The sequence below is a fragment of the Hakea prostrata genome, chromosome 1 (genome assembly GCF_041222555.1).
Source record: "Hakea prostrata isolate BN-2017 chromosome 1, UWA_Hpros_2, whole genome shotgun sequence".
NCBI classification, from domain to species: Eukaryota; Viridiplantae; Streptophyta; class Magnoliopsida; order Proteales; family Proteaceae; genus Hakea; species Hakea prostrata.
Genome location: NC_142600.1, coordinates 12,146,415 through 12,169,473, shown reverse-complemented (window position 1 = coordinate 12,169,473; position 23,059 = coordinate 12,146,415). Strand labels below are relative to the sequence as shown.

At 38.1% G+C, this 23,059-nt stretch overlaps 2 protein-coding genes across 3 annotated transcripts in view; one reads left to right on the top strand and one right to left on the bottom strand.

Moving 5' to 3' along the window:
• LOC149027520 (cytosolic endo-beta-N-acetylglucosaminidase 1-like) overlaps window positions 1-21,046 on the bottom strand; it is a 36,329-nt gene extending 15,283 nt beyond the window's left edge. Inside the window, exons 1-6 of one of the 2 annotated variants that reach the window (XM_089163367.1) lie at window positions 20,573-21,046; window positions 18,673-18,810; window positions 12,891-13,000; window positions 12,672-12,783; window positions 12,480-12,587; window positions 9,182-9,294 (exon numbers count right to left, since the gene is read on the bottom strand). In XM_089163367.1, the coding sequence (XP_089019493.1) occupies window positions 9,182-9,294; window positions 12,480-12,587; window positions 12,672-12,783; window positions 12,891-13,000; window positions 18,673-18,810; window positions 20,573-21,046 (1,055 nt within the window). Of the gene's footprint in view, window positions 1-9,181; window positions 9,295-12,479; window positions 12,588-12,671; window positions 12,784-12,890; window positions 13,001-18,672; window positions 18,811-20,183; window positions 20,486-20,572 lie in introns of those variants that run through there. The other variant, XM_089163377.1, reaches the window with a different exon arrangement.
• A 397-nt stretch (window positions 21,047-21,443) lies between these two features.
• On the top strand, window positions 21,444-23,024 carry LOC149027519 (UDP-glycosyltransferase 87A1-like). Its single transcript, XM_089163397.1, has 2 exons — window positions 21,444-21,975; window positions 22,150-23,024. The coding sequence occupies exons 1-2, from the start codon at window positions 21,447-21,449 to the stop codon at window positions 23,022-23,024; spliced, it is 1,404 nt and encodes a 467-aa protein (XP_089019523.1). The 5' UTR covers window positions 21,444-21,446.
• Window positions 23,025-23,059: the final 35 nt, after the last annotated feature.

Here is a 23,059-nt window from a genome sequence, read left to right as displayed (position 1 = left end):
GAAGGATCAGTTAGAATTTTTACATGAAATAAAAACTCAATTTCAAGGCGTCTATTTTAATTTTCAGATATGACAGTGCTCTTGAATATGTTCAAAATGAGATTTGTTAATTTTGTTTTGATAATGCTATTATTCATCAGATAAGATGTTCCTAAACCCAAAAAAAGGGTAGCTGCCAAAAGAATCTGCACTTATTAGAAGTTGCTCAAGCTGTTATGATCCACAGGCAGATTCTCATCCACATCTCATCTGATGCTATTCTTGCTGCCTACTTTCTAATTAATAGAAAGACCTGCTTCTGTACCATATAAACATTCACCCTTCTCTTTGCTTTATCCCAGTGAATCTCTTTTTTCCTATTCTCCACAGACTTTGGTTGTGATAATTTTGCCCGTATCTTACACTCTCATGTTCACAAGTTATCTCCTTATTTTGTTAAATGCATTTTCCTTGGTTATCTTAGGACTCATAACAGATTTAAGCGATGCAATATCACTTGATTGGTTGCACGGACATGCTAGACTTTGGAAATCCAGACCCATAAAGAACTGGTCTAATGATTTATGATACAACAAGGGTTGGAGATAGTTAACTTTCTCTAGTAGTTACGATTTCAGCCTTTAATTGTTCTAAGTTACCTACATATAAAAACGTTAAGAGTTCCACTTATCCACAATTCTGCCAATCATGTATAGAGTTCCATTTATTTAGGCTTTTGTGATCACCATTGAGTATTCAGTATGGTAGCCAAGAGTTAACTTCTCCAACAGCTCAATTCTTAAAAGACTGACACCGATGCAAAGTTCAACTTATAAGACCGAAACTTATGCCCCCAAAAAAAATTATAAGACTGAAACCAATGCAAAATTTGATACTCTCACTACCACTGTCAATACTATTAAGAGACTGATGGAATCTATGCAAGCTTCTACTGATCAATTGAAAGTTTCAGATAAAGAAAAATATCTCGCCTCGTGGCACACCAAGATTACTGTTAGAAAACAAGCTTTAAATAATCAAAACAGTAGTTGAACTTGAACAGAGAAAAGAGAAAAGAAGAAGAATAAGAGAAGAGAGATGAAGAACCAGTAGAAGAGGCCTATGATTCTTGCTTTAAAGTCTAGAATCACAAAGCACTTTTATTTATAGCTTCTAATGAATCTAATACAACTTGAGAGACAAGTAATTGTCCTCTAGAAAAAAAAAGAAACAAAATATTACAGCTTTAGTAACTTCCTAACTCCTAAAATAGAAAGTTCTGAAAATAGAAACTACCACCAAAATAGAAACTATGCTTTCTAAAAACTCACAAAACTTATGTAGCAAGACTCCTACATTAGAAGTAGAAACTATGCAGTTTTTACTGTTCACGTGAACAGTAACACAGATTGTACTGTTCATGTGAACAGTAAAAACAGATTTTTTTACTGTTCACGTGAATAGTGTCGTGAACAGTAAATAGCCCAAGTGTATATACTTCAACACTCCCCCTCAAGCTGGAGTGTACACAAAGAAAACTTCAGCTTGCACAATAAGAATAAACTTGAAAAGTAGCACCAATCTTGAATCGTGTAGCAATAGCAGATGTCGATAAACACTAAGAAAAAACTCCGCCAGTGTTTTGCTGCCGGTCCCAAGCCCGGGTAAAGGAGGAGGGTTGGTGCGTCAGGTCGGCAGCCGGCACCGGAAAAAATCTAGCCAAACCTTTTTTCATGGATTCGACCTTATATGATAAAAGCTATGCTAGGGCGTTCCCCGACAAAAGAAGCGACGCGCTACACTATGGCCCGGGTGTAGTGATAAGTGGGCAAGGGTTAGCTAGGGCGTCCCCTGTAAGCGACGCGTCGCATCGGCGCCCGGATGCAGTGATAAGTAGGCAAGGGTTCCCGCGCCGTGGACGAGTGCGGGTAAAGAAGCTAGTCCATAAGCATAAGCGTAGGATTAGATTGGCATCTTGGAACATAGGATCTCTAACTGGTAAGAGCTTAGAATTGATAGATGTTATGAGGAGAAGAAGGATTAATGTAGCTTGCATTCAAGAGACTAGATGGAGGGGTAAAAAAGCCAAAGAGTTGGATGACTTTAAACTTTGGTATACTGGGGATAAAACAAATAAAAATGGAGTGGGTATAATAGTGGATAAAGATTTAAAAAATGATGTGGTGGATGTTAAAAGAGTGGGTGATAGGATTATTGCTATCAAGCTTGTAATGGAGAAAGAGTTCGTAGAATATAATTTGTGCATATGCACCTCAAGTAGGACTAGATGAAAGTCTGAAGCTAGAATTTTGGGAAAATATGGGTGGATTACTGCAAGGAATTCGTCAAGGAGAAAAGATTATCATAGGAGGTGATTTAAATGGACATATTGGAAAAGATCATAGAGGATATGAGAGTGTTCATGGAGGTTATGGTTTTGGAGAAAGGAATGATGAGGGGATTTCAATTTTGGATTTTGCTACTGCTTTTGATCTATCTATTATAAATACTTACTTCAAAAAGAGAGATGAGCATTTAATTACTTTCAAAAGTGGACAGCATAGAAGCCAAATAGATTTCTTCCTAACTAGAAGGACTGATAGATTGTTGTGCAAGGATTGCAAGGTGATACCGGGGAAAGCTTAATCGCACAACATAGACTTGTGGTCTTGGATATGTGCTTAGTCCCAAGAACACATAAAAGGTCCAAGGTAAACTATCCCAGAATAAGATGGTGAAATTTGAAAGGAGAGTACTCTAAATCCTTCGTTAATGAAGTAGTCAAACAAGGAAAATGGGATTTTAAAGGGGATACCAATGCAATGTGGAATGAGATGGCTATGTGTATTAAGAAAGTGGCTAAAGATGTTCTAGGTGAATCAAAAGGAAAGATTCATTCTTATAGAGAGACGTGGTGGTGGGATAGTGAGGTTCAAGCTGCCATTAGGAATAAAAAAGCTAGTTTTAAGACATGGCAAAGAACTAAGGATGTTGAGGATCTTCAAAGGTATAGGTTAGATAGAAATGAAGCTAAGAAAATTGCGGGAAAAGCAAGGGAAAGGAAGTATGAAGAGTTATACAATAAGTTGGGCACAAAGGAAGGGGAAAAATCTATTTATAAGATAGCTAAGATGAGGGATAGGAAGAGTAGAGATCTTGACCATGTTAGATGTATTAAAAATGGAGATGGTAAAGTATTAGTTTGTGAGGAGGATATTAAGAAAAGATGGGAAACCTATTTCTCTAGTTTACTAAATGAGCATTCTTCAAGCACTTATGTTTCGGACGATTACACTTTTCACCAAGGCACCGGTGTCCGAACTTATATTCGTAGAATTTCGATGTCCGAAGTAAAAGAAGCTTTAAGGAGGATGAAACTCGGCAAGACACAAGGTCCCGATGAAATCCCAATTGAAGTATGGAAGAGCTTAGGAACCCATGGACTAGTTTGGTTGACTAAGTTGTTTAATAAGATTATGAGCACGGGGAAAATGCCAGATGATTGGAGGAGAAGTGTTGTGGTTCCAATTTACAAAAATAAAGGAGATATTCAAAGTTGTAATAACTATAGAGGCATTAAATTGATGAGCCATACGATGAAATTATGGGAGAGAATAATTGAAACCCGGTTGAGACACTTAACTATAGTTACGGAGAACCAATTTGGGTTTATGCCGGGAAGATCTACAACGGAGGCTATTTACTTAATTAGGAGACTTATGGAAAGGTATAGAGAATGTAGGAAAGACCTTCATATGGTATTTATTGACCTAGAAAAAGCTTATGATAGAGTCCCTAGAGCGTTAATTTGGCAAGTACTAGAGAAAAGAAGTGTTGCAAGTAAATATGTAGATATAGTTAAGGATATGTATGATGGTTCGGTGACTAGTGTTAGAACAGTGGGGGGACAAAGTAATGAATTCCCGATAACAGTTGGGCTACATCAAGGGTCAACTTTAAGCCCATATCTATTTGCACTGGTAATGGATGAATTTACCAAAGACATTCAAGATGAGGCCCCCTGGTGTATGCTTTTTGCGGATGATATTGTGTTGATTGATGAGACCCAAGTGGGGATTAATACCAAATTAGAATCATGGAGAGTAGCTTTGGAATCAAAAGGCTTTAAACTTAGTAGATCGAAGACGAAATATCTAGTTTGTAACTTTAGTCATGATCGAGCGAGATGATGAAGTGGTGATACTTGACGATAAAGAGATTCCTCGAGTGATTGTTTTAGGTACCTAGGTTCAATCATAAGTAAAAGAGGTGATTTAGAAGATGAGGTTTCCCAAAGAATTAAAATAGGGTGGATGAAGTGGAGAGGTGCATCTGGGGTCTTATGTGATCGGCGTATTCCATTAAAGCTTAAAGGAAAATTTTATAGGACTGTTGTCCGACCAGCTATGATGTACGGTGCAGAGTGTTGGGCTGTTAAGAAGAATCATATAGATAAACTCAGTGTAGCAGAAATGAGGATGCTAAGATGGATGAGTGGCAAAACTAGGATGGATAAGATAAGAAACGATCATATTAGAGTTGGTCTGGGAGTTGCTCCTATAAGTGATAAGCTTAGAGAAAGTCGTTTGAGGTGGCACGGCCACGTTCAACGGAGACCTATAAATGCTCCTGTTCGGAGAAGTGATATAATCCATATTGAAGGAACTAGAAGAGCTAGGGGTAGACCTAAGATAACCTTAGGAGAAGTGGTGAGAAAGGATATGTATAGCTTAGGCCTTGTATCTAGCATGGCCTTGAACAGAACCGATTGGAGGGCAAGAATCCATGTAGCCGACCCCATTTAGTTGGGAAAAGGCTTATTGTTGTTGTTGTTGATAAACACTAAGAAAACTTCACCCAGGAGATAATCAACACCAACTTAAAAAACTTTAATTATTCATGTCAATAGAACCATCCAATATTGAGAACAATCGACGATGTTGAAGACGAACAAAGTCCATAAGTATAGCAGGATCAAAGACACTATCCATATAATGGCGGTAGTAAGGAGAAATATCCACACTAGATCTTCAAAATTGTAACTCCAAAGTCCATATAAATGCTTCACAAGAACGCAAGTAGTAGGTAGGCAAAAAGCATTATCCACGTAATGCCGGTAGTAGGGAGAAATATCCACGCTAAATCTTCAAAATTGCAACTCCAATGTCCATATAAATGCTTCACAAGAAGGCAGGAAAAGTATAGGTAGGTAAAAGGCAATATTGAAAACTGTGGACCAAGTAGGTAGGTAAAAGACAGTATAGGTTACTGTGGACCAAGTAGGTAAGGTAGTATGAGTTACTATGGACCAAATAGATAAGGTAAAAGACAGTATGGGTTACTATGGACCAAGTAGGTAAGGTAAAAGACAGTATGAGTTACTGTGGACCAAATAGATGAGGTAAAAGACAGTATGGGTTACTGCGGACCAAGTAGGTAAGGCAAAAGACAATATGGGTTACTGCGGACCAAATAGATAAGGTAAAAGACAGTATGGGTTACTACGGACCAAGTAGGTAAGGTAAAAGACAGTATGAGTTACTGCGGACCAAATAGATAAGGTAAAAGACAGTATGGGTTACTGCGGACAAAGTAGGTAAGGCAAAAGACAGTATGGGTTACTGCGACCAAGTAGGTAAGGTAGTATGGGTTACTACGGACCAAGTAGTTAGGTAAAGGACAATATAGGTAAAGACATGTAATGATATCGTTGTAAAATGCCATAAGTTGAGAACAAAGATCTTCACAAATAATATCCATCAGCACATCTTGAGTAGATATAGAATAAGGTACCATTCTCCCCCTCACGTGTAGCATTACACGTGGACAATTAATGATGACCAGTGACAAGCATCTTAAAGTATGAACACAAAAGAAACCCAAGAAGGAAAAGTAGCAGCCACAGAGCAGTGTATTATTCACCAAAAAAGTTGATCAAGTAGTACAAAATCGTCTCACAGGACAAAGTCTTGTGCTCCAAGGGGGAAAAAAATTCTGGACCACCGCTAACCCTTAGGCAAGAGCAAATTAGACCAGGAAAAAAAATATATTGAACCAGCTTGGAATCTCAAAATTGTAGAAGTCGTTGCAGCAATCCACTCGAAAGAAGTGCAATAACAGTTGCTGCAGTAGCAGATAATATCAGATTCTCGGACCATAGCAGCAAACTTCTGCTAGATTTGAAACTCAAACAGATCTCGATATGAAGGAAAAATAGTCCTCTAGGTCTTTGTAGAAGTATTAGATAAAAAGAAGGCTAAACTTGATTCTGAAATAAACAACGGAAGAAGTAGTAAAGCAAGAAGGTAGCAGCAGAATTTTTCAGAAGAGAGAAATTCAATGAAACAGGGGTACTAGTATACGACTTGCAACTAAACTTATAGCACAAACAATGGAAGACAATACTTAGGTCTTGCAATCCGAATTATGGGCATATCTTTGCAAGAATCAAGAGGAATCCCAAGACATCAATATAGTGCAAATTGAACTTCAGATTTGCACACAAAAGGGTAGTAGCAACCTCAGTTGAATCAAATAGGTAGACATATTCCCAAAAAGCTTAGGGCCTTTTTGTAGTATTAATACATAGATACTTGGTGCTTCAAAAGTTAAGAAGAAGGACAGCCATGCACAATTACTGCAACGAAGGTTGGGGCTGCCCTAGATAAGAAAAAGGAAAAAAAAGGAAAAAAAAAACTAGGCAGCCAAGAGAGAGAAAACAATCCCTAGGTTGATTAAACTTGCTCTGATGCCATGTTAGAAAACAAGCTTTAAATAATCAAAACAGTAGTTGAACTTTAACAGAGAAAAGAGAGAAGAAGAAGAATAAGAGAAGAGAGATGACGAACCAGTAGAAGAGGCCTATGATTCTTGCTTTAAAGTCTAGAATCACAAAGCACTTTTATTTATAGCTTCTAATGAATCTAATACAACTTAAGAGACAAGTAATTGTCCTCTAGAAAAAAAAGGAAACAAAATATTACAGCTTTAGTAACTTCCTAATTCCTAAAATAGAAAGTACTGAAAATAGAAACTACCACCAAAATAGAAACTATGCTTTCTAAAAACTCCCAAAACTTATGTAGCAAGTCTCCTACATTAGAAATAGAAACTATGCAGTTTTTACTGTTCACGTGAACAGTAACACAGATTTTACTGTTCACGTCAACAGTACCGTGAACAGTAAATAGCCCAAGTGTATATACTTCAACAATTACCATCTCTTCCACTACCACCGCCACCACAACCTCCACCTTATAGAGCTCATCATATGATGATAACAGAGTTGATAGAACAGAGAATTTGGACATTCTTGGTTTTTAAAGAGATAATAATCCAGGAAATTACCTTGGCTCAACTGTAGCTTGGATAATGGTATGGATTGACTGAGGCCAGAAAAGTATTATTTGTAGAAGCTAAGTTGAAAGGCAAAGGTTGGGTTTGGTAGATCAAGCAACAATGACAAAATCAGACCTAAGGCATTGGTTAACTACTAATGAAATCATGAACAGAAGGTTCTTTCCTACAAACTACAAAAAGAACATCCTGGTTCTATGGTCATTGCTGATCTTTCAGTTGCTCTTTGGAAGATACTTGAGCTTGCACTCATAAATGATACTTGTGCTTGCACTCATAAATCTGTGACTACCTACCATATTGAGAAATTTCTCATGTTCCATCTCAATTCCATAGTTTTGCACATTCATTGTCTGTTTATTATGTTCCCATTGTTTGAGAATTATGAATAACCTTCTTCGAGGCTGGTTGGTCGACTTGTAGAACCAGGCTTTTGTTTCCCTTTAAGTGCTTTTTATTTGATTGGGGTTCCTATTTGGAGGCACTTTGCCTTCCCTTTGTTGGCTAGGCCTTGTAATTGGGTTGTGCCATATGCACAGTAGTCAAGGCGGCGCCAAGGCGCCTCTTAGGCATCCAAGCTGACTTTTAGAGGCCTAGGCAGTTGCGACCTTATTGTAGGGCGCCTTGCACTCAGTTAATTGGTATCAGACCTACATCGGGCATTTTATGCCAAATATCATTTAAGAAACAGATTTTTTATTTAATATTCAGCTAGTTAAGATATTATTCACAAATAAGATAACATCACCTATTTGAAATCAATAAAAATAGTTTAGAAAGTAAATTCCAAAAAGATAAAAGAGTCAACCCCAACATGTGTATTTATGTTAGAAAAGAAAGGGGAAGCGGGTGCTCACTTAGGTTGCCATAAATGCCTTGATACTGCCTAGGAGCTTCAACAACCCTAAAACGCCTTAGATCACTTCAGTGCCATGACACCAATGGTTATATGTTCTCTCCCTTCCCCCGTCCCTTTCTTTTTTTCCTTTCTTATCCTTTGGTATTTAATTTTCTATTCATCACCACCCCCCCCCCTAAAAAAAGAAGTCTGTTCCTCTTAATTATTGCGAGGTTGTATCTCACCCTATCTAACAGGAGATGCATGCCTTATTATCTCAGGGGACATTGATGTTAATGGATTTACCATCAGGTAAAGTTCTTGTGCATTTCTGCTGGGTGTAGACCATCAAATATAATCCTAATGGTACAATTGAATTCTGAAGGCAAGGTGGCTGCTTGCAGAAGGGTACACTCAAACATATGCATTAGACTATTTTTAGACGTTTCCTCTAGTTGCCCATCTAAACTATGTTCATGTTCTCATATCTTTAGCAGTCAATTTGGACTGACCTTTTTATCCTCTATGGTGATCTAAAGGAGCAGTCGGCATGGAGCAAACCTCCAAGGCATGTTGTGGACAGGGAGTGTTCTACTAGAGGATACAGGTGCCATGAGGCAATCTATGGGTTGAACCAGTCCCCTAAGCCTTGGCTGAACCAGTACAGCACTCATGTTACTCCACGTGTTTTCTCCCACTATTGTTCTGACCATTGTCTTGTACGGCACAAGGACTTCAAGGTTGTGGTGTTGGTTGTTTATGCAGATGACATAATAATATCTAGGGGATGATGAATTTGGAATTGCAACAGTAAAGGCATGTCTACACCAATATTTTCAGATGGACTCTAGTCCTCTCAGGGACTACTTTTTGAGGTATTGATAGTATTCTTCTTAATACAATTCATGACACAAAAGAAGAGGGAGGAGAGAGGGAAAACAAACTATGAACCAACTGAAATAGTAAATACCAATAACGCTCTGCAGAATTGAAAAAGATGTAAATTACCGGCGTTGTGCTGTTTGAAAGTCAGGTGGTTGCTTCGTTTCATAGACCCAACCAGGAGCAAAAATGGCAGCTGAGACGCCATCTTTCTTTAGTAAATCAAGTATAAATTTGATCTGATGTGGGAAAATAACAAGTGATCCAATTCCAAGATCTCTCCTTAAAGAGAAACTAAATGTTCGAAACCCAATATCAGAAAATAAATAAATAAAATGATAGATTAGACATCATAAAAGTTCCCACCCCACCCCCAAGAGAAAAAGAAAAGCATCCGGGCACTTGAGCAATGTTAACAGACAAATAAGCACTTTTGCAATAGGTAACTTCGAAGATTGTCTACCATATCCAATCATTCATTTCCCATTTTAAGGAATAATAATATGTTCCTCTGTTGCTGTAGCCTCTCAGCAAATACTTGTTTGTTAGATTCCCAAACAAGTATTCTACCATTCCAATCATTTAGCTATGCACAAATCTTCCAGTGGGCAGCCAAAATGTGCCACATGATGGCAAAATAGATCTTTCTTCATCAGAGTTTTTATTTAAGAATATGAAATTTGGTGATGGATATTCTAAGGGATCCAATAAATGGTGGCTCATATGGTTGATATCATAGTTGTAAAGGCATTACCTAGGCGATGCCTAGGTGTCAAGAAAGTTTTAGAGGCAGTCTGTTGGGCCTCTTTCTGTAAGGCAAAAGGTGGCTCACCTTGGACGCCTTGCCACAGCTAAGGTCCCAAAGCACCCACATCTTGGACTTTTTTTTTGGTGAATAAATAATATATTAAAGACACTAAGAAGATATGAAAAGAGGAGAGGGGGAGGGGGGAACCGATCAAGAAGAGGATCGGAAGGTAGCGGAGAGTCCCCAAGATCTAACAATAAGCCTAGTCCTTGGGGAATCTTGGACTTGTTTGTCTAACAAAGCTTATATTAATTTGATCCTTATTTTTAATTTTTTTAATTGGATACCGTGTAATTTCTATACACTGCAAATGCACTTAAGCATTTCATTCTTTCATATAAAAGGAATGATACCCCTTCTAGCACTTACGTTGGATGATCATCATCATATACCACATACTATAGACAGCAGATACTTCTGCTAGTGGTGGCTGGCGGCCTAAGTTGCTACCACAGTCATTGCTGCTGCTATTCAGTGATTCAATGTAAAATGTGCATCATGCAATCCATACGTTATTGTAAGTTGTAACTTGCTAAATTTATGCAAACTATGGTCATAACCATTTATCCTATAACTTTTTGAGGCTGTAATTCTGTAATTATGTGAATACGTGTTTTGTAATTATGCGATTATCCTATATTGGTACTCATAGATCGTTTTTTTTTTTTTCTTTTCCTAATTATTTAGCATATTAGAAGAATTATATAATTTTTAATATGTTATTTGTACCAGTTAGAATAATTATAATTATATACATAAAGAACACATGATGCTTTAACTGCCCAGGTGATGCCTTAGGTCTGTTTTATAGCCTAAACACTTAGGAAGGCCTTCAAGCAGTTGCGTCACCTTTGCATCATGACAACAATGGTTGATAAGTACAGGGGAGAGGGACACATACACAATCTAGTTGACTCTATCTTATAGATGATCCAGAATGAACACTCAGAATTGCTTCTAATGTCCAAAAGAGGAGAAGTCAAAAAGCCACACAATCCAGATCTTCCAACCATTAAACCAAGAAAATAATAATAATAATAATAAACAACTCAGATAAGTGATCAAGGCTGGACCTTAAGGGAGTTAAAGAAAATTTATTAAAAAAAAAAACACAAAGTTTCATCTGGTTTTACCCAGTTTTATCCAGCCAATACATGTTGTGTTTTACTTAAAAATTACCAAGTCTTGACCAAATTATGGATTATATATGAAATTGTGTGCATTTGCACCCTATGAAGGTAACTGCTTCCATATGAGGCATATGCCTGCCATAGTTGTCTAGGAGACCCAAGGCATCAGAGGGGTGCTTATGCAAAAAAGCACTTATCCAGGCCTCCCAAAGTGTGCATGATATATGTAATACATCATATGGTAATTTTGGGTAATAATATTTACACAGAACACAGAAATTGATCGATGCAATATGATAATACAGTTATGCTAGTAATAGCCTAACATGAGAAAATCAACATAATATAAACAAAAATATAGTAAATAAAATAAAAGCATATTCATTGAAAAAAGCGCAACAAACATAAATTAATGTAAACCCATTAGGTGTCCTAATCTTGTTGCCTTAAACACAAGCGCCTAGACTTGACAACTATGATTCCTACAAACAACATCCTGTCAGAAAAAATCAGCCTTAAGACCTATGCCTTGCCCCAGAACTTTGGAGGCAATATTTATTTATCTGAGGCAAAAACCAGACCATGAAGAACTCTTGATTAAAATGTCAATATGTCCTTCAATTTAACTTCTGTAACCCCACTACATCAAATGGGACTTGATTTCCTTTTTTCCTTTTGTTTAGTGAGCATTGATTTGGAACTCCATTATTATGTTTCATGACCTATATAAATATATCTGAGAGAATCGGCCTCCTTTTCACTCATCTGTGACTAACTCTCAAGGTCACACCTAAAGTACACTCCATTTTTTTCCGTATATATGCACTGACATTAAAAAAAGTTCAAAAACAATGAATCAGACCTCTACTTACTGGTGCCAAGACTGAATTAGAGTATCTTCCATGACATATTGGCCTTGCATGAGTAATATTCCCCAATACATGAGCTTTTGTCCATTAATTTGGTTTTCATTACATATGAATTCTGAATGTCCAGGGGTAAATTATGAAAAACAAGAACTTTACAAGGCATTGATGTATATGATCAGAAGCTGGGATCCTGGGATCCCTATAAAAATAGCTACCATATAACAAATTTAGTGGAATCCTTAAGACTTCTACACCCTCTCATCCTTTAACTTCTACGAATTTTCAGTGATCAAAAGGTGTGATGCATCACTAACAGTAATTAGAAGACCATTACTGCTTTACAATGATCTACGCAGCACTGGTGCCAACGTAGACCTTCACAGATTTTACAACTTGACAGTGCCTTACAGTCACAGGACTGGCATATTCAAGGATTTAAGTGGAATGCCAATTGAATCTAAGGTGGGTGGCCCCAAGCAGGTAAGAGGAGTCAAAGAGAGATTGCCAGTCGATTTAGACCAGCACCCATCCCCTGGGGGTTGGCAATCATACACGTGTTAAAGGATAAAATAAAGGATAAAAGTTAAATATATCTAGGGATCAAATTGAATTCTCACATTCCATTGTCCACCACCATATGTATTCCTTCCAAAAACATCAATACCCATATATACATCAAACTTCCTCTCACCAGCAGCAGCTGCTGAAACCGTTGGATAGTTTGCCTGCAAGTTATGTGGACTTTTAATGCCTGACTAATTGTTGAAATCACATTTTCATTTTTCAATAAAAGAAACAGACTGCAATACCTTCCAGGTATAATTTACAAATATGCCATCACATAAATCAAAGAAAGGCTTATTGTACTCATTCAATTGATCTTGCCACTTAAGGTGGCCATTTGTGGTGACAGCATCATACCTGCATCACCAACAATAAAGGGAGCAAACATGAGCCATAAAGAATGCCGCTATGTTGCAGTATTGCAGTAGTTTCAACTGAGAATGGATTGAATCTCAAAGACTTACCAAATCACCAAAGATCCAGCTACTGAGGTGTGCATGGCTTTTGTTAAATGACCAACAAATTCTTTCAAATTAGGGACTTGCCATAAGTCCAGTTTATTCTCTACATTGATCTACATCAATTCAAAACGTAAGGACAGGAAAAGGAATGAATCTTAAAAAAGGATGGATGACAACAATAAAACAGAAGTGGAGACTGCATAAAAATTACTTGGAACTCTCAAATTATTTGAGATAAGGTCATCATTCATCTCCTTCCTCTCCTCTATAGCTATATGCTTACCCTTCCCTATTTTTCACACTTTGCCAATCATTAGTAAAGAATCACACTTCTAGTTGATTTCGTATTAAAAAAAAAATCTAATAACAACATTATAATTTACTGGTTTCATTTTGAAACATGCATACACTCATAAAACATAAAAACTATCAAAAGGGCTCTAGTGGTATCAACATGCCACCTGTCGAAGAAGAGGGAAAAAACACCACGTCTCTGACATGTTTTTTTTTGTAGATATTAAAGAGCTCCATATGTAGAAATTAAAAAAGGTACAGGAATTATGTCTCTAGGTTTAGAGAATAGGAATAAAAGCGATAACAGATAACCAAAAATTGAGTTCAATGCAAAATAAGACTATAAAAAGTGACATCGACAGGAACTTGTATTTCTCTGACCTGGTTTATCAATGGATATGTGAAATTCAGATATTCAAATGGAGATGATGCAGATCTAAGTAAGTTCACTCAGTTTCCTGTCTATTTATAGCCCCACTATACAATTTTTATTGATGAGTATCTTCAGGGGCAGTTTGTTTTTTGATTAAGGATGTAACTATAAAGGAGAAAAATGGAGAAAGAAAACAAAGAGAAAGAGGTAAGGTCTGTCTAAGCCTGGGAGTTACAACTCAATGTTAAAACTCCCCATTGGTTCAACATATAATGATAACAACATAGCACATTATATAAAGGCAGAATAGTCAAAAAAGTAAATAATAATAATAATAAAACTGTTAACAAGCTAATGTTCAAATGAACAATGTGTGATTGCTCACATGAACAGTTAACATTGAGTTAAATCATGCCAAGCTTGTTACAAATATAATCCACTCTCGCACTCCCCAAAAGTCTTTGTGAATACATTCGCAAGTTGCTCCCATTACAAACACGATGAGGAGAAATAATCCTTATTGCAGCTTCTCACGAACAAAATGACAATCTACTTCGATGTGTTCACTTCTTTTATGAAACACAAGATTTGAAGCAACATGTTCAAAATCCTCTCTGAAGTAACTTATAAAGTAATCCAAACAAGGTCAAACTAACCCTGAAAAACTGAAGTCGATCTCTGATTCCGATCTGCAATCTTCACTCCATAAATCAACCACCACAATAAGCAAGACCTAGTTCTTATATTTGAAGCATGAACTAATCTCTAATTCATCTGAATGTGCAGCATAGGATGCTGCACCCCCTTCAAACTAAAATCAAGAGAACCTGAAAGTCCAAACTGATATGAATCAATCAATAAAAGATTTCTCCTTGAGTAATTGATGAAGACATCAGTGAGCAGTTTCGAGTTTACCGACGACGCCGACGTAGAGATCATCCCACGACAGCATCTATGTGGATGGACGATGAGAAACACTGCTCATAGGCAGTTTGTCATGTTATTTTTCTTAGTCTTAGTGGGTTGGGTAGTAGTTTACTATTTAAATATTTTGATTTCATTGTTAGTCTTTATGGGCTGGGCCTAGAGTCTGTTTGGGCCCAATTTTGAATTATTTTGAGTTTGGGTTATATATACAACTTAAGTTGGGGTTATTTTGGGAATTAAACATGTAGGGTTGTGAGGAATCAATTCTTTTATTTAAACCTTGTATCAAATTCGTTTTTGGGCAATTTGAATGAAAAGAAAAGAATTAGAAAAAGCTCACGGCTGCTCTCTCTCTCTCTCTCTCTCTCTCTCTCTCTCTCTCTCTCTCTCTCTCTCTACTGGCGGTGCTGGTTTTCTCTTCTCTCTCCAGGTAAGTTTTCTCTCCTCCTTTCACCTTTATTTCCCACTATAAAACTTCTCCTTGCTCTCCTCTACAAAGATCTACTCTCTTTTTTTCTTAAAAAAAAAAAAAAAAAAAAAGACCTAGTTTCTTTCTTGGAAATCTTCTTCTTCTTCCCAAACCCACGATTCTTTTTTTTTTTTTTTTCTTCCTTCTTTGTTAGTCTAGTTGTCTTCTGTTAGTCTCCTGTCCCTTCTCTTTGTTTCTTTTCTTTCTCTCCCTCTCTCTTATCACCTACTCTCTTTCCTAGGATACGCCATTACTTCAGAATATTATTTTCTCCTTTCCTAGGATTCCCACTTCTTCAAAATATTTTCTTTCTATTATTTATGTTCCTAGATGCTTTCTAACCCCTGTTTTGCAGCCAAGATCAGTAGGTAACATTATCTCTCCTAAAATACTTCTCAATTATTTGTTTAAAACAAAAACTTCTTAAGACTCCCTTTACATTGTTAATTGTTGAATTCCTTGTTAGAAATCTGATATTGATTAGGATAGTTCTATTTTTCTTTAAGTTTCTTAATAGTCTTGCATTCAATTTAGTATTATGGTGCCAAGATCCCCATCCCCTTGTTTCCCTATTGATTCTTGTTTAGTTGTGCTTACCAGTAAGACTTATCGTGTTTATTTCTCTACTTTAACTGTCTTACATGCATGATAAATCAGATTACAAGTGCTGCAAAAATTCCTTTCTTTACTATCTGTCAAGAATAGGCGTTAATTCTAAGAGTCTAGTAGCCACTTTGTAGGTCCCCTAGTTTCTAGGGTTTCTCCTACATCAGTAATCCTAGGCCTGTTGGATTTTAAACAGGATAACAATCTAATCTTAGACTCAGATCAGACAAATTTTCATACAGAAGTGGCAAAGCTGATAAGCAATTGGCAAAATATATTAAGTCTTCATCCCACCAATTTGGACGAGGGGTATGTATAGATGCGTAAACAGCCTTACAATGGGAGGGTCAGAATTCAACTTGAAAACCTGCTGGAAATAGGAATCCTTATAGACTTAGGTCTTGGACACCTGAAACATCAAGAAGGCAATCTAAATCGTGGAGGACATTGAAGTTTAAAAACTGACGTAGATGAGCTGGAAAGATTATTCTGCCCTCAACTTGAGTTGGCTGAACTTAAAAAATACCATCCTTATCCAAAAATTAAAAGGGACAACTAAGTATAAACTGACTTCTACTGCTGTAAATGCTGCTGGGCGGCAGCCTCTTTGGCCTACTTTCTTCCTCTTCAGGTTTGCATCAGCCTGTTCTTAGTAACGACTGCTACTTGGTCAACATTCCCTACATGAATACACCTATACAAATAAATTAAAAATTAAGAAAGAGAAGGCAAAAAACAGAAAAGAAAGAGTGAATTTCAAAAAATAACACAAAGGATTATTGGAACGAAAACAACAAAACACATTGAATTACTGTGGACTTCATTTCTTTGATGTCACAGCTAAAACATGACACATAACTTTGATGCCACATAATTCTTTGGAATGATATGCCTAACTGCAAACAAGAAAGTAAATTGGGATGACTAGCTAAAAGGAAACATCGAAGCAGTTTTTATTGTCCCTTGTATGGGATGATAGCAAGGGTGTTTTGGAAACTGAGACCTGTTTTGACCAGTTCCAGCCAAATACAGAATTTAGAACAGAAGTCTAAGGATGAGGGGTGGAACAGAGTTGCTTGGGTTTGTACTAGTTGAATGGAGGATATACAGCTTGGGATAGAATTGATTGGAGAAGAACCATCTATGCAGCCGACCCCATTTAGTTGGAACAACACTGAGTTGAGTTGAATTGGATAGAGTTGATAGAGATGACGGTACATCCAAAAAACAAACAACTAATAGGAAAAAAGGAATATTTTGAATCAAGTCAAGCAGACCACTGGATAACTGAGTATGGCTAGGCCGCATAAATCATAAATGGATCAAAGCTAAATCTTTTGGGTTTCGTGGAATTTTGACCCCTGCCAAAACCAAAATGTTTTGCAAAAATGGCAAACATACCACTGAAATGTCATCCATGTCAGTATAACTAAAGAAAAGCACATTCTGGAGCCCAAAAGGTGGAAATTTACCCTGAAACATCAGCAAGCACCTATTGTAATGAAATAGGATCTGAAACCAATAGCTACAAAGAGAGGAGAGAAAAGAACTGCTGACAACGATAAATTCTGACTTTCGTAAATATGTCTTCAATTCTGCATCAATCTGTTTCATGTGTGCACTGTCTTTATTCAGAAAGCCAGCAATTAGACTCTTATAGTAGGTTCACTCTTATTAGGAAACCAACTAAGACCTAAAGTCTTAACTAAAAGGACCATAGGGAATAAAGTACCAATAAAATACTAATGACAAACCATGATATGGACACCCATCTAACTTGTGTTATCTACACTATTCCCTTTAGCCGAAGTTTGCATGTGTATGTGTTTGTGTGTGTACAAAAGGCTCCAGCTTGGAGCAACAAAAATGGATTACGTAAGGTAGGTATAACCCCCAACCCCAATAAAAATCCACAACAACCCAAAAAACCACTGACATCAGTCCAGACGACAGCACATAAACAATCCCCAAACAGTTGAGAATACACAAAAACAGTAGTCAATCGGTTAGTGTAGAGCGGGATAAAATCCAGAAAAGAGACCTTAGTCAACCCACCAATAGTAGGATAATATGTGAGACTCAAAAAAAAAAAAGACTAAATCCTAATAAACTGTAACCAATCTCCAGTAATAGATTAAAAGCATGGACACAACAGTTTCCAGATGGGGAAAAGAAGGTTAAACTTAAGAGAACAAAAACTCACAGAAGAGAACCTAGTCGAGTGGTCCTTATGGGAGTCTTTCTTGAAACCCAAAACTGTAGCCTGAGTTGATGGTTGTATTCCCACATCCGGTCCAACCTTGATTTAGGTCAAGAATGTGATGATGCCGTTTAACTTAGCAACCAGGTCATATATGTACCCTATACCCTGTCAAAGAGCCCTTTAGATAGGCCCTAAATGGTCCTCAAAAGATTGGTGATAAAAGCATAAGAAAGACATAGCATCAACACTGCTGTCCAGAGAATCTCCAGAATAGATAGCCGCAGGCCTTGGTAGGTCTCTTTTGTTCACAGAAGTCACCAACGGATGGAAGTCTTCCAAGGGCATTCAAATATGTTTCAAAAGGAACAAACTCTGCTCAGAAAATACGGGAATTAGAAAAGGGGAATGAGAATCAATTGAAAGATGAGAAGGACAAATAGGAGAGGCTTCTCACAGGAACCGTTTCTCACAGCAAAACTAGTTTGAGGTACCCCCACCCCTCTCCTTTTTTAACTCAAATTGTTCCAGCAAGCTTTCTCTGTAACCTCCCCCCCCCCCAACCCCCCCCCCCCCCCCCGAAAAGCACTTAATTTTGATTTTTATAACTGACAGGTGCTAGACAGATTCGGTCTAATGGAATCTGTTCAAGTCAACCCAACAGATGGCTTCTTGACAGTACAAGTGAATAAAATTACATCATTTACACCATTAAGTGGGTAGATGACCCAAAAAATAGTGTAGACCTAACTGGTATACCACAGGTAAATGCATCCAGACTGGTAATCACATAAAAAACTAAAATTGGATGAGTCATATGCAGGCCTCTATCACTCAAAAGGTGGGAAAAGGTTTCATGAAAAGAGCATAACACAGAATAGTGAAAATATCAAACTAATTGAATGAAAGCATTTACCAGCCAACCATCAAAACCCAAAGCATCAGCAAGTTCCGCCAGGCGTTCAGCGTACATCTGAGCAGATTCCTTTGATGACAAAAGCTTGTTGCAAACAACTTTCCCCTCCTCCCACTCCGTGATGAATGTGCCCAATACCTTTTTCCCCCCAATTCATACAATCAAAAACAGAATAAAATATTAGAAAAATAACAATAATAAAACAAATAAATCAACTAAACTTCTTTTTATGTGTTCTTGGGTTTCAGGCACACACGCCTGGGGGTGGGGGGCGTGCACTGTTTGCCTCCCTTATGGCTGGATTAGGAAGATAAGGTATTTGAATGAATAACAAACAGATGATGAACTTTCTCATAGATTGGCTCAAGCTGAACACTACCTGGACTTCTACTCATGCATCTAAAGTCATTATAAATACATTGAGTCAAGAAAAATGAAGGACCACTCCAACCCCTCAAACCCCCACCCCCAAAATAAAGAGGGAGAAGCAGAAGAAACTAAAAGAACAAAAATTTTGAAAAAGTTGCTGCTACTTTTATACTAGTGCAGATGTGGCTATACAAAAGAAATGGATATAAACCAATAAAGAGAAACCTCTTAAGCTAGTGCAACCTTCTGCTTTGGGTTGTTTTACAGAGGCACAAACTGCAAGGTTAGATTAGGTACATTATGCAAATGAACTGAACACATGAAACACAAGGTCCTTTTGATGCATGTTAAATGATAATAAAGTGAAGCCAAATGTAGCAGATAGAATTACAACATGTGCATTATTCATGCCAAAACCTAAAACCAACAAAAAGCATAGTTCTACATGGATGCTTAACTTGAAGCAAATTCATTAAGTTACAAATACATGAGTTAACAAGACCCTGTACATAATACTGTAAATAAAAAAAATTCTTAGAATTTATAGTGTCTGCTTTGGTTGAACAAACACATTGCAGGATACTTTGAAGCAGCAGATAAACAATAGAGGATGCTTCATCTTCCAAGGACCATTGGGATCAATGCAACTGAAATTTACAAGCTTCCATCAAGGGAATGGGAAGAATAGCATAGCAAAAATGGAATACCCTAGGCACAAACTCTGAAATCTTTCTTTATTGTCTTAAATGTATTTCGGGTCATTTTTACAGTCATAAATTTACCAATTTTTTAGAAAATTATGGTATAATCTTTGTTATTCTGAATTAGAAATTACAGTTAGTTTTACTTTTTGGTTCTTGTAATTTCCTCTAAATAAAGAGGAAAGGCACCTCAGCTAGGGATAAGAAGATCACTAGGGCTGAAGGAAAACCATCCGCTATTCTAAATATCTTTTGCTGTTTGTTTTGAGTCCAATAGAAGCAAGATTTTATCATGCTAATGAAATTTCTAGTTTTGTTTTGGAATTTCATCTGTTGTTCTGAACCAGAAAAGAATGACCTGGGAGTGGTTATCTTAAAGATTGCCTGTTGCGCTGCTACTGGGTACATGTGGAGAGCAACAAAAATAAGGATAAAGAAGACCTGAGTTGAAACGTCGTGAGGAACGAATGAGTACCCTCACATTTGCTATAGCTTAATATAAATCGTGAGAATGATGATAACTGGTGTTGAGTAGCTGAACCCAGTACGTCGATGGAGAAATCCTTCTCAGCTTAAACAATAAGAGAAACGCGCTAATTTTCTGAAATGCAACAGTTCCGGTCCGTGAATCATGACAAATGATCTTTACCAAAAAAGAAAAGAAAAATCATGACAAAAGATAAGAGGAGGTTGGGGTGTTCGACTCACGAAGTCGACAATCCAACTCAAGCCCATGAGTGGAATGAAAAGACTACTCGTCAATTGCAAACCATATAAAGCGCAAAATCTTTAACTAACAGCTCCAATTGAAGATAAATACTGTAGCGTACCTTAACACCATGGGTGTGAGCTGTGTTTATCCAACACGGTGGCGGGATCGTAACCAGAGTATGCGAGAAGTAAACGAATACATCCATCAAGTACCAGTGCCAGAGAGTATAGCCTTCAGAATTACTCCCCCCCTGGATCCACTTATCGTCTAGGTACCCACCTGCCATATCGTGGCAGACAAGAATCCTGGAACGAGCAGGCAACGAAATAGAAGCAGACGGAAGAGAGATAGTAGCCTTATTGAAGGGAAAGTGAAAGGATTCGAAGTACGACCTGGACTCGAGATCGTCGAGGTTGTTAATGGGGTAAGAAACTGGTGCAGAAGGTTTTAAAGGATCGAAAGCAGGAGCACCAGCATTAACTGAAGAAGATGACTCCATCTTTCGGAAGAAGGAGAAGAGGTAACGAATGGCTTTGATGAATTGTTTGGAACAGAAAACAATGAACATAAAGAAGCGAATCAGATTCACCATAGGCGGCTGCAAGACTTACGAGGTGAACCTGGCAACATCCATCCAGTGACTTGGAGAGTAGAAATTGAAGGGCAGTTATTCTTTTCTTTTTCATGGATAACGATTGGTTCTTTCCTGTGGTAAAGCATATTGCTGGATTCAATCTCTTTACTTTATTTTGGGTTCAAGAATTTACTCTTAAATTTTTCTCTGTTTTAAATTATTCTTTTAAGATTCAAATATTTGCAAGAAGATTTGCTGCAGCTGAAACAATTATTCCTGACTTAGTATGACTGTGCCATGTGCTTGACCTTGACTACCAACAGCTGCGAATTCTCGTGCTTCACATTTCACAGTTCCCCTGTAAACCTATACCAAGAGAGAACCATCTTTACTCTTTGCTGCAAGTCTGATTAGGGTAATGGGTTCAGTCGAAGCAGTTCGGAGAAAGATCGCCGGTGGTTCGTCGTGCCATGTGGTGGCGATCCCATATCCAGGTCGAGGTCATATCAACCCCATGATGAACCTCTGCAAGCTTCTTGCTTCGAGAGACGGAAGTGGTGATGAGGAGCAGAGTGATATGGTCATCACATTCGTGGTGACAGAAGAGTGGCTGGGATTTATAGGCTCCGATCCCAGTCCTGCTAACGTACGGCTACGTTCCATCCCAAACGTTATTCCGTCGGAGAAGGGCCGCGCCGGTAACTTTGCTGACTTTGTTGAAGCTGTAATGACGAAGATGGAAGGTCCGTTCGAGGAGCTCTTGGACCAGCTCGATACACCACCGACGGCTATAATTACCGATACTTTGTTGACGTGGGCGGTGGAGGTGGGGAATCGTAGGGATCTTCCGGTGGCATTGCTTTGTACCTTTTCCCCCGCCGTTTTCTCTGTGATCTACCATCTCGACCTCCTTGTCCAGAAGGGACATTTCCCTGTCGACTTGTCAGGTATTCTTCTTAGAAAAGGATCAGGATGGGCAACCTTAGGATTCCTCACTTGGATTTCTGCACAACCAAATCAACCATTGTGCAGAAAAGAACTGTTCAACCGTAGAAAATTTTGCAATTTTGTAATTCAAATTCAGTCTAATTAAAATTGCTCTATCATGTGCTACTTTACAGTACCAGAGAAGGGAAGTGAACGCATCGGTTACATCCCAGGGATCACCTCCATTTGCTTAGCGGACCTGGGCTCCGGTGATCCCAATCAACCACTATTAGAAACGTTTCTGAAAATTCCCACCTATATCGGTAAATCACACTGCCTTCTACTCACGTCCTTCTACGAGGTCGATACCAAAGCCACTGACGTTCTAAGGGCAATTCTTCCCTGCCCTGTTTACTGTGTTGGCCCTTCCATACCCTATACGACCCTCAAAGACACCACAAGAAGCGACGACGATTACATGAAATGGCTGAACTCTCAATCTACAGGATCTGTGTTGTACGTTTCATTGGGTAGCTTTCTTTCAGTTTCTACTGCCCAGATGGACGAGATCGCAGCTGGGTTACATGACAGTGGTGTTCCGTACCTGTGGGTTGCGAGACAAGATACTTCACGCTTGCAGAAAGCTTGTGGTGATAAAGGATTGGTGATACCTTGGTCTAACCAGTTAGGTGTTCTCTGTCATTCTTCCCTAGGAGGCTTTTGGACTCACTGTGGGTGGAATTCGATACTAGAAGCTGTATTTGCTGGTGTGCCCCTACTTGCTTTTCCAATTTATGGGGATCAGTTCCCCAATAGCAAATTGATTGCAGAGGACCTGGGAATTGGATGGAGAGTGAACAGGGGGGTGGGCATGGACAAGCTTGTGAAAAGAGAGGAAATCGCCAGGACAGTGCAGTGTTTTATGAACTCCAACGAAGAAGAAAATAAAGATATGAGAAGAAGAGCAAGCGAACTCAAAGATTCTTGTCGACGAGCTATTGAGAAATGTGGATCGTCAGCGACTAACCTGGAAGCTTTTGTTCGGGACATTCTGCAGTATCACCACTAATGTTTATTGTCACTTCCTCTTTTCATGTCTCCATT

What these genes read in the sequence shown, in the direction of transcription:
- LOC149027519 (XM_089163397.1), top strand. Translation starts at nt 21,447, where the DNA reads ATGGGTTCAGTCGAAGCAGTTCGGAGAAAGATCGCCGGTGGTTCGTCG. An exon ending in TTTCCCTGTCGACTTGTCAG is followed by an intron (nt 21,976 to 22,149) that starts GTATTCTTCTTA and finishes GCTACTTTACAG; the next exon opens with TACCAGAGAAGGGAAGTGAA.